Source organism: Setaria viridis, chromosome 6, assembly GCF_005286985.2.
Source record: "Setaria viridis chromosome 6, Setaria_viridis_v4.0, whole genome shotgun sequence".
In the NCBI taxonomy this organism is placed as follows: domain Eukaryota; kingdom Viridiplantae; phylum Streptophyta; class Magnoliopsida; order Poales; family Poaceae; genus Setaria; species Setaria viridis.
This window is the reverse complement of record NC_048268.2, coordinates 24,455,740-24,472,549: the sequence shown is the minus strand read 5'-3', so window position 1 is coordinate 24,472,549 and position 16,810 is coordinate 24,455,740. Positions and strand designations below refer to the sequence as shown.

At 43.2% G+C, this 16,810-nt stretch overlaps 3 protein-coding genes across 4 annotated transcripts; 1 reads left to right on the top strand and 2 right to left on the bottom strand.

Annotated features, from left to right (window-relative positions):
- Positions 1–692: 692 nt before the first annotated feature.
- On the bottom strand, positions 693–6,387 carry LOC117861286 (hydroxyproline O-galactosyltransferase HPGT1). Its single transcript, XM_034744817.2, has 12 exons — positions 5,932–6,387; positions 5,338–5,401; positions 5,189–5,238; positions 4,690–4,883; positions 3,949–4,012; positions 3,804–3,876; positions 3,340–3,463; positions 2,708–2,795; positions 2,545–2,595; positions 2,358–2,429; positions 2,116–2,228; positions 693–1,202 (listed from the first exon to the last, which is right to left on the bottom strand). Exons 1-12 carry the CDS (start codon positions 6,054–6,056, stop codon positions 1,180–1,182), a joined length of 1,041 nt encoding a protein of 346 aa, XP_034600708.1. The 5' UTR covers positions 6,057–6,387; the 3' UTR covers positions 693–1,179.
- A 1,791-nt stretch (positions 6,388–8,178) lies between these two features.
- On the top strand, positions 8,179–11,682 carry LOC117861203 (cytochrome B5-like protein). 2 transcript variants are annotated; one of them, XM_034744720.2, is made up of 6 exons: positions 8,179–8,373; positions 9,757–9,885; positions 9,962–9,996; positions 10,139–10,216; positions 10,329–10,420; positions 11,326–11,682. In XM_034744720.2, the coding sequence occupies exons 2-6, from the start codon at positions 9,804–9,806 to the stop codon at positions 11,393–11,395; spliced, it is 357 nt and encodes a 118-aa protein (XP_034600611.1). In that variant the 5' UTR covers positions 8,179–8,373; positions 9,757–9,803; the 3' UTR covers positions 11,396–11,682. The 2 variants fall into 2 exon arrangements, with proteins under 2 accessions (XP_034600611.1, XP_034600610.1); XM_034744719.2 differs by having other exon boundaries at positions 8,181–8,373; positions 9,752–9,885.
- A 189-nt stretch (positions 11,683–11,871) lies between these two features.
- LOC117861202 (uncharacterized) lies at positions 11,872–13,305 on the bottom strand. The gene has a single exon (XM_034744718.2). The coding sequence runs from the start codon at positions 13,162–13,164 to the stop codon at positions 12,124–12,126; it is 1,041 nt and encodes a 346-aa protein (XP_034600609.1). The 5' UTR covers positions 13,165–13,305; the 3' UTR covers positions 11,872–12,123.
- Positions 13,306–16,810: the final 3,505 nt, after the last annotated feature.

Here is a 16,810-nt window from a genome sequence, read left to right as displayed (position 1 = left end):
GCATGTACCGCAAGTTTGATGTGATGGGGAATTTTTTTTTTTGCATAGTGTCAAAAACATGGCCTAATTCTGCCCAGCCGTAACCAATTATTTGCAACTGTTGCTGCAGCGATTTGCCCATACTATAGACACAAAAATTGCAAATGGGAGCCAAGATGACTTAATAAATGAGCACAAAAATTGTGCGCAGAAAAGCTTTCTTGCCCACCAAACCACAGGAAAAGCAGTGTTTGGCCTGCTGTTGTGCATCACACGTCAACTCATTGAATGACGCCACTGCAACTGTCAGCAGCACCAAAACACTGGTGCAAAATGAAAACCCCTAAAATGCTTTCGCCTATTTCGTTCTTTACCAAAAAAAAATATTCTTTGTAGTTTTCAGATCCTCGTCAACTTGTTGACAGGTTTGGAATTGATAGGATTTTGGAAACAAAAATCTGCAAGAAATAGTTTAATTTCAACAGGCGTGGCGAATAACTCCTCACGGTTTGAGCAGGACCTTCGACTTTTCTACTTTGTTAAACGTGCTTTAAAAAAAGAATAACAAGTCTTGCATGAGATAATTTGGTCTCCACGCATTTAAAATATGCAAGACTTCCATGCAATACAGTCAACAATAATGACGTGCAAGGACTTCTGGAAATTTTTTGTACGTTTTAAACATGCAGAGAATCATGCCGTTCATGTCACTCTTGACTTCAAAATGGTATCCTTATCACTTATGTATGTATCAAAATCCACAACCATGGTAACAAGTCTGAAGACACACATTTGACATGTATTCTACGGAGCAAAATAATTTCCTGAATTGCTATTGATTTCTGTCACTCCAACAATGGCAGTGTCTGTCAGAAAAAGAATGGTAAGGGTGGGCATCTACAAATGGCAAGCAAAACCAGGATACAGTCGGCAGACGGGTATTCGTTAGAACTCCTGAGTCCAGTATTTCGCTCTTGCAAAGAAAATATGCAAGACCTTTCCTTTTGGAAAACAAGGTATCTGATTCTGTATGAACTGGCACAAGCTTCCTCCAAAGGATGTCACAAAAAATGGCAGAAGAAAAACAAAATTTTCTCCATGCCAATCCAATCTCATTCTACGCACATTGTATGTATCGTCCACCACACTAGTGAGCCTAACACGCTGTTTGCAAAATTCTCCCTCAGTATGCGTTGTTCATCATAGGGCCGAACACATCGCACCTGCAAAACAATTTTAGTAGTTAGCCAATTAAAATATCTGGAGATCCTGGTGAAATGACCACCAATCAATTCAACAATTAAATACACAAACTATACACACGAAAAAACAGCAGACTGAAGTTCATGCCTCCCCAGTAAACAATGTCTAATCTTCACTGCCTTTGGCTATATCCCTTATCCACCATTCTTTCAGTTTAATGAAGTTAACAAGCAATCATAGTGATTGCGCCACATATTTAGAACCCAACCAGGACCCAAATCCACAGGCTAGTGTGGAAATTCAGTGCACATGCAGCATGAAAATAACTTAGTTTGCATCCATTCTGTTTTCTGCAAAGCCTTGAAACCACTGCCTTGCTGTCCGAAACATAATCAACCCACAATTTGCCAACCCTTCAATGGTTTATAGACAGCTTGAGAGAAAATGGAACTAAGTTTTTTATAACTTGTTATGAGATGGTAAAACTCAGCTGATCACAAACGGCTAGTTCTAGCCTATTCATCAGAGGAATTTGTAATCAAGAATAAATGCTGAAGCACATGCTTTGGCTTTAGTATTCTTAGGACATTGCTCCTTGACAAAAAAAAGTTGGTCACAGCTTAGCAACTACAAGGTAGTATATAATTTTGACATAGCTTATAGTTCTATTCTCTATCTCGCACTTTAATTCCAAGAAACTTACAAAGAAATTATGCAATTTCTATGCTCATGTATACCTTGCAGTTTCAGTACTCAGAAACATAATTACTGTCCAATACATGGTTCAAAAATCAGGAGAATCTGACAGAACCACTTACAAACGGCATTAGTGCATGATAGCATCATCGAGAGTCAAACTTGGCAATTGACAGTACGCAAACAGAAAGGAATCAATATCAAGGTCAATAGATGCCATGCATGAGGCAGACAAACCTGAGGGCCAAGATGAACAACACAATTTTGCTTCATTTACATGCTTCACAGCAAGCCCAATCATCCACGATCCTACACTAACATCATCATGGGCATATGTCCGGAGAACAGACCTAGTATAACAAAGGAACCATCAGAAATATTAATGAAATTACAATTACATACTAAAACATTTTCTCATGTCTATTTTTCAGATCCTTGTTGGGATCTAGAATTCTGTGCACGATATACAGGTTGCATACTTGTTTATAGAAATGAACTGAGCTACAGCCCTCGATATGACAAACATTTCACCAGAAGCATGTCGGAAATACCTATTATTTGATAAAAGGAAGTAGATGAGTCACAACAGTAATTGATTTGAATGTTAAATCTAGTACATAAAATACATGCCAGGAGAGCTAATATTGCTAACGCAAGCATACTTACGATTTCCCATCACCAAATTTCCACCAGTCTGGTTCATACCACTTGTGGGTTCTGTTTTAAAGGAAGCATTTGGATTAGTTTGTCAAACAAAGATACAGAACTCAAAACAGGAAAAAAAAATAAGACTACCAATTTCTGAAAAAGAATTGCTATAAACACTTACGAGTCAGAAAAAACTTCGCCAGATTTCATGCAGCCTATGTAGACACGGGGCTTGTCCCAGTGAGTTTCAAGCATTGCACTCAAAGTATCTGCAGAAACACAACATGTTATTCCGGTTACAAGCAATAGCACGAGAGGCAATCCAGTATTCTACAACATGCAGAATGAGCATTTTTACAGGTAAGCGAAGTTCAAAAGATTAGCAGTCATCATGTAGACATATCATAAATAATTGAAGCTGTCGTGAGCAGAGCCTGAAAATGTCAATAGGCTTTTGGAAATCTTGGTGCGCAGTGCTAATTTCCAGACCTCCAGATTTGAAAAGGTAGAACTTATAATTCCAAATTTGTGAAATCAAGCTTTGCCAATTTTAATCTGGTTTAGTTTTCACAATGCTTTCAAAAATGTTCAAACGGTGACAACTAGTAGTGCTGAAAAAACAGTTTCAATGATTTCACTGGCATATATTGGTAAGCAGTAAAAACCAGAGTTGAATCTTAGGGATCATACTCGGATAAAAAAGTATTTGGAACACAAAGTAACATAGATCCTACAAAATTACACCCGATCTAATAAAAATGCAAGCCTAATACAAAGCAGCTCAACATTAGTAGATAGGCAGATGGCACATACCAACATTTATGTATATATCATCATTGACCTTAGCGTAAAATGCAGCATCGAATGTCTCTGCCGCATTAGCAAAGAAACTTTTTGTCTTCTTAGGGAGTTCTTCATCAGACTCTATATGATCATCCTGCCATGACATTTAATAGCCAAGAACAAAAATTAGATCAACGAGCCAAGCTAAAATAAAAGTAAGACTTCTTTTAATTATCACAACCCTCAACTTAACACATGTTTTTAGTTATATCAAACCTTTGATACTAAAAAATCCAAAGGAATGGATTGTTGCAATTTACTATGCAACTGTTCATTAGGCAGGTATTCAAACAGAACACAATGCACATAACAAGAACCAACAAAAAGTATATCAAATCTTCATTCAAGAAGCTTAATGAGCACCAAAAAAATAGAAGGTACCATTGAGATCCATCAACATAGTATTCCAGATTCAATTGTTAAATCAGGCTTACCAAGATCAAGAAGTCCCTAGTGCTCCTATTTTCGTCATCAATCTCCCTATCAAAAGTATCTCCTCGATTTGCACTACATATAAGAGAACTGTCAAATATCTATACTTCATATGTTCACTACAGTAGGGCAAAGAGTGCCCAATACCTTCTTCCAACTATGAAACGTACTACAATGCCTTTTTCTTCTTCTAGTTTCCTCAGCATTGAACCTGTGCAGAGAATTAAAATTAAATCTAATAGGTAAGAGAGAATAGTCGACCAAACAGTAGTAATAAAACAAACATTATTTTCTATTCATCAACAGAAGTAATCTAAAAACATTAGTTTAAAGAAAAGGTACCACAACCATAGTATTTCATCATGAGAATAATGGAATCTAAACTCTTTCAACCACCTACGGATGCCAAATGGCTAAGGTCAAATGGTACTAAGTACTAACTTGACAATAAGCAGCTCTGCATCCAAGTCTTCCGTATTGTAATGGCCAATCTTCAGACTACCATTTATACTGCTTCAGCAATTTTTACTGATACTTGTTATGCAATACTCAAAACAAACAACTTATGCACATGTATCTGGCTTTATGCAGATTATAGCATCTAACCAGAATTTAGTGCAAGGCAGATACACCAAAGGAGAAATACATTGGCAGACATTCTGATAATTGGCATAAATAAGTTTTTTGTCTAACATAATATTTCTGATGGTAGAAGCGAGTGTTCTTATTTTAAAGCACCATTAGCACTTTCTAACATAACCATTAGAACTGAATTTCCACATCTAAGTACCAAAGCTGTTTTTTATGGAATTATAAATATTGTAATATGAGTGCATGTCAGAATACCAAAAGGCTAGACATAAGAGAAATGCAAGTATAAAGTGCTACCTGTCGGAAGCCATGATTTCCTGACAGCATCACGGTAGTTTTTCCGGCCAAAGCTACTCATTATTCCAATGACAATCAGTGGCTTCTTTCTAGAATGAGTTCCATTTGTCTCAGGGGAGTATTTCCCCACAAAACCTTCATGCTTTGCTGCAGCCAGCTCCATCTCAAGTGATGCCAACCTCTTCCCTTGCTGCCTAAAAAATGGAGGATGAAGCGATTACTACAGCTCCAAAATTCTACACAATAACAAATTCTGCATGTTTAGAGCACCGGCTCTAATTTATCGCCAAACACTAAAATCCATACTTTCAAACGCATTCAAAAATTGTTAGATGGTAATCACTCCGTCCCAAAAACAGCGCATTTCTGGCTATGTACCTAGACAAACATTAGTCCAGGTACATAGCCAGAAATGCCTTCTTTCTTGGACAGAGGGAGTAAATTGAAAGGCAATATCGGCATATTACTATGACCTGACAGGTAGGAAACTAATAATTACCTGCATGCAACAACCTTCAAGGTATCATCAACAGATATTGCCGATTGCCCCTGAATCATATACACAAGACAGTTAACAGGGCTCTTAACTCAGCAGCACAGGTGGATAGTTGCACTAGAGAACACAAGGGCCAGATCTCAGGTGCCTACCTGGCCTGTTCGTCTGTCGAGCTCCTTAATGAGGTAAACTCTGTTCTGAGCATCCTGCCACAATCTGAAATTTCCAGAAGTCAATAAATTTTCCTCTACAAACAGCAAAAGGCCAAAACATAAACCATTTGTACAAACAAACAAAAAGGAGCTCTAGCATTTCAGTTACTGCAGCAACCAGATCAAACCAAGGTGCCCAAGAACTAACATTGGTCTTCAAAAATAGCAGAAAAAGTAATACACTAAGCATGAATTGTGACAATGCAAGATCCCAAAGGTGCGCAAACAAGCACTAACTTCGCAACAAAATTGGGGCGTCACACTGGACTTCGCTTAAAGGCATCAATACTTCAGCAGTAATCCTGGAATGCGTTAGTGCACGGATCAAAATTTCCCCAGCAAGATCACCCTAAGCAGTATAATACAAGCATTCCTCCCGCCAGGGGACTAAAGAGATCTAGAATTCCCCCGCACGCGATCGCAGCACACGCAAACCAAACAATTCAAAGAGAAGAGCCGAAGCAAGCGAGCATTTCCTCGAGAGGAGACTAATGCGGCAAGCGAGCGAGCGGGCGGGCGGGCAGGCGGACTCACCGGCCGGCGACGTAGAAGGAGGCCATGGTGGCGAACATGGCGAGCATCATCGCCGACATCGGCGACCGCAGCGCCCCGGCGGCGGACGGCGCCGGCCGCCGCGCGGGCCCCTCCCGGATCTGCATCGGGATCTCGAGCTCGCCGCCCTCCCCCGGATCCCCGCACGCCGGCGCGCGTCGCCCTCAGCACGGGCCCGCCATGGGCCCCGCCGCCGAGATCTCCGGGCCGCTCCCACCAGTCCTCCAGAGGCCGGGTTCGAGGTTGGACTTGGGTTCTGGAAGCTTCTAGAACCCGCCGCCGCGGGGGGAGTGCTGGTGGCGCAGGGGAGAGAGCGAGGGGTGGAAGGCGGCCGGCCGGTTGGTGCGTTATGAACGGTTTCGATGGTTTTTCTCTTGCAAAGATTTGGAATTTGGAGAAGCCTATGAAAGCCGCGAGGGAAGGAAGGTAGACGACAGAGGATGATTTTGTGTATTTGCCTGCCGGGGCAATCGAGGAACAGATATGCTATTTGTCTACCGCAATAGCAACGTAAGGCTGGAAATGATTTGATCATTAAAAAGTTATTAAACGATAATCATCTTATTTATTGCTTACTATAATTTATCATATATGTTATAGATTAAAAATACGTTAATTTTAAAGTTACTGTACCAAAAGTATTGATTATACGAATATAAATATTATATGGTAAGTAATTGAATATGTACTTTTTAAACTTTGTACCGCGTTCCGTTTCAAAATTTAAGTTGTTTTAACTTTTCTAAATACGTAATATAACTTTTATTATGTATATAGATACGACATAGGTCTATGTGCATAATAAAAACTATGTATTTAGAAAAAAAGTTAAAAACAACTTGCAATTTAAAAACGGAGGGTACATAGAGATATAACATGTAAAATTTAGGCTAGCCGACTGATAAAAAAAATTATTGTGATATGAGGTTATAAGGGAATGTGTTGTTCAACATATGGTGCATAGATAGTTGGTGTCGTACTTGTACATCAATATTTAGTGTCGTACTTGTACATCAATCATTATGACTTATATAATGCACACACATGACCTTTTTGCCAAGGGGAAAACACTGAACAAAATATGTACATCCTTTTAGTTTAGAATTAATTGAACTACATTTAATTGTGGTTAGAGCTAACTTATACGTGGCTTTGTTATATGTTCATGATGCAAAATACATTCTACATTGGACAGCTAACTTGTACGTGGCTTTGTTATATGTTCGTGATGCAAAATGCATTAGCTCAGAAAATATACGCTACACTATATTGGACAGTGGATTGGTAGCTAACGAGACCATGATTCAGGATTAGTTGAGCCACTGCTCCAGAGTTTTCACCTCGAGACATCTCAAGATGTCACCACATTTTCAACCTCGTAACTTTAGCAAATATTTACAAGCCTTGCTAGTTAAATCCTAGTTAAATCCGCTTTAATTTTTGAGATGTGCATAGTTGACAGACATGAGCAATCGCTACTACTGCTACATGAATTCCTATATGTTATGATAAATTTTGGCACGCTATGGAGGAAATTTAGGACTAATTTTAAATTTGAAAAATAGGCATACATGATTTTAAAAAAAGAACAAATAGAAAATATATAAAAAATTATGTGGTGGAATCATTTGGTGGCATGAGCGAGCCGCGCACAAAAAGAGCAGCACATTGCTAGCGTCCCGGTTGCTAGAGCCACGCCACACTCATCACTAGGCGCAAACTGAACCGATACATATGTATGACTATAAAAATTCTAGAGACTCGTGAGTCACTTTTGTTCGGCTCGTTTTAGGTTTGTTTCGAGACCAGCTTGAATTCTAAATGAGCCAAGCTCAAGTGTAATTCACAAAGTTGTGAGCTTTTTGATGCCGAGTTTAAAAAAGTTCGAGCAAACTCGTCTATTACGAGCTGTCATGATTTTATAAGATGTACACGTATATTCTAACTTTCTTCCCTAATTGCATTGTGTAAATCTCTAAGTCTACAAATAATGCAATAACTTTAATCCCATCTAATTACTATATATATTTTGATAAACTAAGTTTATAAACACGTGAAATGCACATGGTTAGCTTGCAATAAGCTAAATTCGAGATCGACTCGAATTATAAAGAGCCAAAGTTAAACCAAGTCGTAGCCTCGGATGGTTTTGAGGCTTGAAACGTGCCGAGGCTTGAATCGAGCTCGGCTCGATGGCTCTAACAAGCTCAGGCTCCATGGGCCAAACACAGACTCGCCGCCTGGCCGTCCCGTCAGTGTCACTCCCTTCCCCAGCTGACCGACTCTCGTGGAGCTCTCGGCTCTCCAGAACCCAGATCAGGCGCACCGCGCACCTCTCTCCCGCCCCCCACCCCCGAACTGCGTCGGAGCGGAGATCCGTCCCTACCACTCCACCTCGACCCGGATCGACCTCTTCTCTTGCTGGTAATCCCTGGCCGGAAGCCTCGCTTGGATGGGTTGCCGTGCTTTTCTCTGCAATCGGGATCTTCCTTTGTGGGATTTTGATAGTTGCTCCAAAATCCGAATCCGAATCCACCCAATCTTGCTAGGAATCATCTGGTGGTCTGTGTGTCCTGTCCTGTATGAGGTATGTAGGAGAGTGGTGACGAGTGACGACCGATGGTTAGCAGTTAGCACCAGGTCTAGGTGACGTCCATATGACGTCCCTCTTTCTTCCTGCAAGTCATCTATGTACCATTTAAGTTAGGCTAGATTTGGTACTTTTACACCCAAGTGGGGCTTCCTGACCGGACTGTCCCTCAACGTGTACTTATTCACCCTTTACTGATAATGTACCTCATTCAAGGACCTCATTGATTGTATTGTTTAACTACACGAGCAAGTATTGTACAAAACCATGGTTGAAAGCAAGAATTCCTTGGCAGATCGTTGATGCCTTGAGATAAATATTTGGACTAGCTAATTGCTCACTCATCATTGTGAAGGAAGAGGAGAACAATCTCCAGATGAGCCACGTTTCCAGTTCTTTTTTCTTACTTAGGCTAGATATGGTTCTGCCCTTATTCTGTTTGCGGATTATTTACACCCTGTTGATCTGTTGTTATCATGTATTTTTTTGCTTCTCAGTAATTAATCTTGCTAGGGTCCTCTCCTACTGTTTTTTGCACCGAAGGTCTTTTGTCCATGTACCTACCAAGATATAGCATTGCATTCTGCCAATTCCCACCTCCTCCACATGGAGATGCAGATGATATCTATTAACCAACTTATCAATCAACAAAATTATGAATGCTTGCTCACCTTACATGTTAATTAGTTAGGTTGATCTGAGCCTGCACTTGTTCATTCTGAAATCTATTGGTTTCATATTTTTTGTATTTTTTTTCTGTCGCCTTCATGGAAAGTATGCCATCATCAGTACAATGACGACTCGTGGGGGTAATATGGTCACATATATTTCAATTCCCTAAACAAATGTCACAGATACCTTCATACTAACACACCATTCATAACATCATCAAACATCTTAGCCTTGTGAAAGCCCTTGTGTCCCCAGCATGATTGGGCCTATGATTGGGTCTAGGGGGTTATAGTTTAGCATTAGTTTGTTTTCCTTGCTATACTTTGTACTATGATCTGTCAGAGTTTTGATGCGTTTTATGGAAATACCATTTCATTGTGCTGCTTGCTGACATTGACATGCTGTGTTACTCCTTTCCTATTCTTCAGAAAGGATGTTACATTAGCTTTCATTATTACTGATTCAAAGTCCACACCTAATTTTTAGTCACTCTGCCATTAGTCCTTTTGGCCCTGTTTTTAATTGAACTTTTTTTTTCAGTAAAGAACATTATTTTTGTGGCTGCAAAGTTCTATAGTTCTGGAGGAGCAGGATGGAGCTTATCATTATCATCTCACTTGTCATTCTTTTAGCACTAGGAGCTCTCTTTGTGATCCCAAGGTCCCAAAATAAAGGTACAAGCTGCAGCGTTTATTGTTTGAGATTGTAGTAACTTGACCTAGTTGCATCTGAACCACTTTTGTATTGCAGGTAAATCAAAGGGACCTGATTCAGGAGCTGGAGTGGTAGGCTATTCATCTTTCATTGTTAGGCTACAGATGCATGCTACAGTGCATTTTCCCTCTCAGATTTGCACTGTAATACTTATAATATTTTACAAAGCTTGAAGAAATGCATTTTTTTGTTTTACTGTCTTTCTACGTTCAGACATCTAAGAGCTATACAAAGGAAGAAATCTCTAAACATAACACAAGGAAGGATTGTTGGATAATCATCAAGGACAAGGTTGTAAAAATGCAGTGGCCACCTCAGTTGGTCCTTATTCAATGCCCTATACTTGAAAATAGGAAGGCTCACATATTTGGGTCTTCTAAATTTACTTTGGTGGTTGAACCAGGTTTATGATGTCACTCCTTATGTGGAGGAACATCCAGGCGGAGATGCTATTCTAAATAATGCTGGTGGTGATTCCACAGAAGGCTTTTTTGGGTTTGTAACTTTTTAATTCCTTGCTATACTTCATAGCATGCTCTTTCAGTGGTTCAGTGCCTTTCATGGTTTTTTTTTTCTCAGATTATATCTGTAGCTTCTTTCCAGAGTGCAGTCTTTAAATATTTGCCACCTTAGAATTATATTGATCTAATGGACCAAATTAATGAAGACCTAACATCACAATTTTAGTTCTGTTCCTACTACATCTATTAAGAACATTCTAAAAGAAAAGGGAAGAAAATACAATGACGGTGCTGCTATCCTACTAGGCAAAGATGGCCAGATATTTTATTTCCTAGGTTGCCTATCCAGTAGTTGTTACTGCTAGTATCTTCTGAAGTAATGCTACACACAAGACTTCAAATGGTTTGCCTGATGCATACATACTCTTTGAGCAACAAAATTTTCAGATGCTCTACTCTATGGTCCCTTAGGAAAGTGCTCCCCCCGTTTTGAAATATATGAGGTAAACGTCATATACTTAAAAATGGAGGCAAGCCTTCCCTTGTTAATTTTGGTTTATCTACTCTAGAATAGAGTTCATGTTAAATTAAACCAGACCAACAAATCAGCTCAAACCTGTTTGCGTTTTGAGCTGAGCTCAGTGTCAAAGATTATATTGTTCTGTATTGGCTTCTGCATATGGGGTCCTTACTTAGCTCACTTTGGTGTTCCAAAAACCTACCATGGTCCCTGGTCCACCACTAACTGCAAGATAAATCTGGAACTGAAATGATGATAATGATGGGCATGCTATTCTTATCTTGCATTTTTTTTCTGAATTGGAACATGCCATATGCCTTTGCTAATGTCATTTTCATGCTTCTTGAATAAGATCAATCTCTGGTTCTCTGCTGTTTTTCGCCCTCTGTTCCATGACATTCTTCTATTTGGTCCCGCAGGCCACAACACGGCACCAGGGTCTTCGATATCATCGACGATTTCTGCATCGGTCAGTTGAAGGCTTCATGATGATAAGAGCCTCAGGTTGTATTGAATTCATGGAATTTTCCTGAGACCAATTTATGAGAAACTATGGATATGGTAGCCATGTTTCAGCCTTGCAATGGTCAGCCGTTGAGATGTCTGAGTGGAATTTGTTCTGCATTTGTGATCAGGGCTGCTCTCAGCTAGCTTTGTGATGTAACCTCATATCTTGTGCTGGAACAATGCCAGCATCACTGACAACTGATTGTCGTGTTTGTATTTCTGTTCTTATTGAACAGAGATTCTGAAACGGTTGCAATTGTTTAGATTAATCAGGACCCAGCTCTCGTAATTATTTTGGTTGATCAGAACCCATTTCTTGTGATCGTGCCTGGACTTGGAAGGGATGAAAAGTTGGATTCGTTGCAAGTTGGTTTCACTTGGTTCAAGTTAAAAACGGATTTCCACATCTGACCAGCTTGAAGTCGATGGTAATTTTTGGGATTGGGCAGAACATTCCATAAGTAAATTCTGATTCATTTCCTCTTGCTGACTGAGATCCACAAAATCCAACCCAAAAGTGGGAGGATAAAACGAGGTAAAAAAAAAACAAAAACAAAACAAAGGGGAATGAAAGAAAGAGATCCTATTCAGACACTCTAAAAGCTCAGATGCTTTTCTGCTACTGCACAGTTGTTAGGAAGAGGCTCCTCTGCTTCTCTTCCCTCCTGTCATGGAGACATGGACAGGGCTCTAGTCTTTCTTCTCAATTCTCATGGATAGAAGAGGCTCGGCATTGCGCCGCCCATGTCGAAGCTCTGATCGAAATTGAAGCACTCAAGTGACATGAACTCGTCGTTGTCCAGCGCCGGCAGGTGCGCTGCTCCGGACGACGCTGCGACGAACGCCGAGACCGCCTCCTGGAGGTCGCCGCCGTCGGAGCCCCAGTCCGCGTTGTACCCGGGCACCGGGCACGGCGACACGCCGTGCGGGCAGCCGTTGGAGTAGTCGGAGCCGACGGGCGAGGCGGCCAGCGACCACGGCGACGACGCGCCGCGCGCCGGGAAGCTCTCGGGCGTCATCGGCGGGAGCGCCGGGGCGGCGCCGCTGATCATGGCGTTGTCCGTGGCGGTGGCCACGGTGAGGCGGGCGGCGAGGCCCTGCAGCGCGGCCTGAGCGTGCGGGTTGTGCTGCGGGTGCGGGGCGCGCCGGGCGGCGGCGGCCGATGCGGCGGAGGAGGGGCGGCAGGTGTGGTCGCCGTGGTAGACGACGTCGAAGAGCGCGGGGTCGGCGTCGGTGCGCTGGACCTGCTTGGTGGCCGGGCAGCCCTGCGAGTTGCGGTGGGTGCAGCGGTAGTAGGCGCGCGGGTGCTTGGCACCGAGGATGTCCTTCTGGCCGTACTTGCGCCAGCTGTGGCCGTCGTCGGCGGGGCCCTCGGCGGCGCCGCCGCCCGCCGCGGCGACCCGCACCTGCTGGCTGGTCCAGCGCGCCGTGGCCTTGCGCTTCTTGGGGCTGGCGCCCCGGAACGGCTGCTCGGAGCCGGCGTCGCTCAGGGGGCTGGGCGCGCCGGAGAGCTGCTGCTGCTGCTGCGCGGCGGGGAGGAGGAAATGCGCGGCGAGGTCCGGGGAGCGGGCCATGCCGATGGAGCGGTCGGTGAGCGCGACGATCTCGTGGACGAGGCGGTGGCAGAGGTCGACGGAGGCGGCGTCCGAGGGCGCGTGCAGCTGCAGCTCGAGCCGGCGCACCAGGTCCTGCACGCGGCACAGCTTCGAGACCAGCTGCGCCCGCGCGCCGCACTCCCCGCCGTCCGCCATTGCTGCTGCTGCTGCAAGAAGCAGGCGAAGTACGCGCCGGAGGAGAAACCGTTGCAGCTGGACGCGTGGAGTGTGAGCGAGCTGGCGATCGGGTCCGGGATCAGGAATCGCCTTGATGAGGAGGAGGGGCGGCGGTGTTGGTGGTGGTGAGAGGAGTGGAGGGAAGCGGGCTTCTTATAGTGAGAGAGGGGAGGGAAGGGAAGGGAGGAAGCGCGTCGCCGAGTGGAGGAATTTCAAGTGAAGTGAGGCGATCAGAGGAAGGCGATGATTTCTTTGACCGGCCCGGATCGGGGAGACCGCCCCGTGATTGGCTGCCCGCCGTGCCGGGTCGGGTCCTTGGCCTTGCCTCATCCATCCAGTCGGGCCCTTGGCTCTGCTGTTTGCTCTGTTAGTTATGATCTGTCCCAATCCCAACTCTCTTGACATCTCACTTTCTCGTATTTGAATTTGAATTGCTCCTCGTATTTGAATTTTAAGTTTGGACACGGGGCCAGCCACTCTTATATCCATCCACTTGCTTCTTCAGTCCTTGATGCCACTGTCCTTTTGAAGTTCATATATGCAAACGAAGTCGCCAACAAGTGGATCTCGTCGAGGAAAAGAGAACGATGAGAGGAAACGTCTAGAGGGGGTGGCACAAGTTTGTCCCATGTTTATGCTTACGAGTCCTGCTTTCTTTTCTTTATCCAGATTTGAAGAGGCAAGCACTTTGCAAATGGAGTTGAACTTGGTAAACCCTATCAACCTAATCATTCTTTTCTCCATTATTCCGTCTAATTGAATTATTCTATCAAGAAATCCAACCGCTGCTAATCAGCTACTCCCCCGGTCACAAATAAGTGACACTCCGAGATTGTCTGAAGCCACCCATTCCAAATCATTATTCTTCTTTATCATTTCTTCCTCTCTTATGCCCGCCAGCAGGAGCCAAGTGAGGCATGTTTTTTTTTGCCATACAATGCGGATTAGTTGTTTATCCTTTTTATTAGGCGGATTTAATGAACAAAATTACCTTCTTGCTCGTTGCCCCCTTAATACCTAGCACATTAAAACATTTTACTCAGATGCTTTTGATTGTGGATTATCATATTTGGACAAACGAATATCTCATGTTATCCGCAAACAAGGGCGGACCCAGGGCCCGGTGACCCTGGGCGCATGCTAGGCTCCGCATCCTGCAGGAGTCCGTGCATGCATGAGCAGTATGTGCGTTGTTCTTATATGCATTGATTGCCAATAGAGAGAGGCACGAACAAGTAGCCTGTGCTTGTGTTTGAGTTAAACAATGAGACACGAGTGAGAGGAAGGCTGACCAGTAGAATACTTAGCTAGCAGTGTTCAAATCGATCAGTCGTGTCCGCATTCCTCTTTTTTGCCGGAGATGGGAAGAGAATCAATCAGTTGTGGCCGCATTCCTCTTTTTTTTTTTGCCAGAGATAGGAAGAGAATTATCGTTAGGATTAGCCCAGGCTCTGTTCGAGCCCTGGGTCCGCCACTGTCCGCAAATACCATAAAACTCATGTTAAACGTACTCCTCTCATCTTTGTGAACGCATTATATGATAAAACCATCAAATAAACTCTACGATATGAGTGCGTGTACACACAAAACATATAATTGACTATCTAGTCCGCCATCCTGCACTGTGCACTGTGCATACCAGCTAAACCTTCAAACACGCCGAACCATCAACGATTAGGACGTTAGAAATGATCCTGATCTTAGAACCGTTGAACTTGAACAAAGGAGCGCCGTACTCCTCTTCTTTTTTTACAAAAATTCGTGGCCGCTGCAAATCCTCCTTAATCAGGAAAGCGACGTGTCTGGCTCAAAGACCCTCTCCATTTGGGAAACAGACGCTAATCTCCAGTCTAACCCTTCACTTTGGCGGTTTGACTCGAGTTGCTTACGTTGTTTGACCGTTGAATGAATGAACCAACCGACCCCTCTTCCCGGGTCGGGATCCGGTACCCGCTACCGGACCGGACACACCACAACCATCAGAATCTTGGACCGGTTCCACGGTCTTTGCTAATCTTTCCTCCCCTCCCCCCCGGCCCCCGCTCTCTCTCTAGAGTCTCTCTCTCACTCATCCAGGCAGACAGACAATGCAATGCTGCAAGTGAGGGTTCAAAGTCAAAATCCTGACCGGTTCAAACCTCCCAACTTGTCACACATGCCCTCTTCTTTTATTTCTCCTATGTCAAAAAGTAATATAAATTTCCTTTGGATTTCTTTCTTTATTTGGCCTTCTTTGTTTTTTTTTTGGTGCTGCTCAGCTGCGGATTCACTGGAGTACGTCAGGGTACATACAGTCTTTGGCTGCAGCTGCATGCAGAGTTTGGTTGGTGTTGGTCAGTGAGAGTGAGAGCAGCTACCGGGATTTAGTCTAATTCTAGTCCAATTTGTTGTGACTTGTTGTTGAGTTGGAGATTAAATTTGTCACTTTGGGGGTTTGGGTCTTAGTTTGACGGTTTGACCCCCTTTTTGGTTTGGCACAAGTTGCTCTCTGTGTGCTCACCATGTAGGATTCCTAGTACTAGTTGTTGGTCTGTGTTCTTCCACTCTACATTTATCTGGTATTTGTTGTGAATTTTAGAGCTCGACGACGATGACGTAAGATCTAAGAATTCATTGGTTCTACGAAATGTGGCCAATTTAAATGATCCAATCGGATAAAATTGTGTGCATGTCGCTGAGACTCGAACGCGTGCAACTTCACTTTTTCTGTGGTATATTTTTCGCAACCATGTGCATACGTGGATTACACCTTGTCAGAAAAGCACGTAGAAAGAAAAGTACAACAAACATGTCTTTCTTGACTAAATGAATTGAAGTGATTCTATACATCAAGAGAGTAGGGCGTGGGATTGACAGTGGTGAGGGATGGACGGGTGAAGTGATGGTCAGAGTTTGGAAGTGGAGAAATCAGACAAGAGGGGGAGTACGTGGAAGCTTGACCGGCGACCGGCCGACGTGTACACGAGGAATCTTCAAGCCTCCTTGCGCGTCGTTGGAATAACAAAACACAAGTGCCCGCCCCCGTGACGTCACCGTGCCGGAGCCTATCGACGTCACGAGAGAGGGGGGCTCCACGTTGGCAGTTAAGCACTTAAGCACCGCTTTATTTGTTCAAAGGTTAATCACTAGCTTAGAAGAAAAGGTTCTCGTAGAAATCTTCACCTTTGTTTTTATCTTAAAAATGTTTTTCATTAACCTACTCTTCCGAGGAGAAGGGGAAGTAATGTACGGAACCGCAAATTGCAATAAAAAGTATTACTCTTGTATTTTAAAAGTCATGTTTTGGGTATCTTTGTGCTACCTTCCACAGCAAAGCTAACAGGCAAGAAGTGTAGAGTGGCTTTCTTGCTTTTTCAAACAAAGCTACTTTGGAATGGAAGAAAAGAGTCAAACTGGCTCACCTTCACCACCTGTATCCAAACCAAAAGGTGCCTTTTGTTATCATAAGCATTATGTTTCCCCTTGTGCAACACCTAATTGGCTGTTTTTTGCAGTTTTTTTTCTATGATTTAGTTAGTTTGCGCATAATTTCAAAGCACACGCGACATTATACTGTTTTTTTTTCGAGCTATGTGATATTCTACTCATACTTACCACTCCTTTTTTTCAGCTATTTTTATTGCAA

Coding starts and splice junctions, on each gene's coding strand:
- LOC117861202 (XM_034744718.2), bottom strand. CDS start 13,164: ATGGCGGACGGCGGGGAGTGCGGCGCGCGGGCGCAGCTGGTCTCGAAG.
- LOC117861203 (XM_034744720.2), top strand. CDS start 9,804: ATGGAGCTTATCATTATCATCTCACTTGTCATTCTTTTAGCACTAGGA. Junction 9,886..9,961: donor CCCAAGGTCCCAAAATAAAG/GTACAAGCTGCA, acceptor TTTGTATTGCAG/GTAAATCAAAGGGACCTGAT. Junction 10,421..11,325: donor TCCACAGAAGGCTTTTTTGG/GTTTGTAACTTT, acceptor TTGGTCCCGCAG/GCCACAACACGGCACCAGGG.
- LOC117861286 (XM_034744817.2), bottom strand. CDS start 6,056: ATGCAGATCCGGGAGGGGCCCGCGCGGCGGCCGGCGCCGTCCGCCGCC. Junction 4,013..4,689: donor GAAATCATGGCTTCCGACAG/GTAGCACTTTAT, acceptor TTCTCTGCACAG/GTTCAATGCTGAGGAAACTA. Junction 2,596..2,707: donor GGCGAAGTTTTTTCTGACTC/GTAAGTGTTTAT, acceptor CCTTTAAAACAG/AACCCACAAGTGGTATGAAC.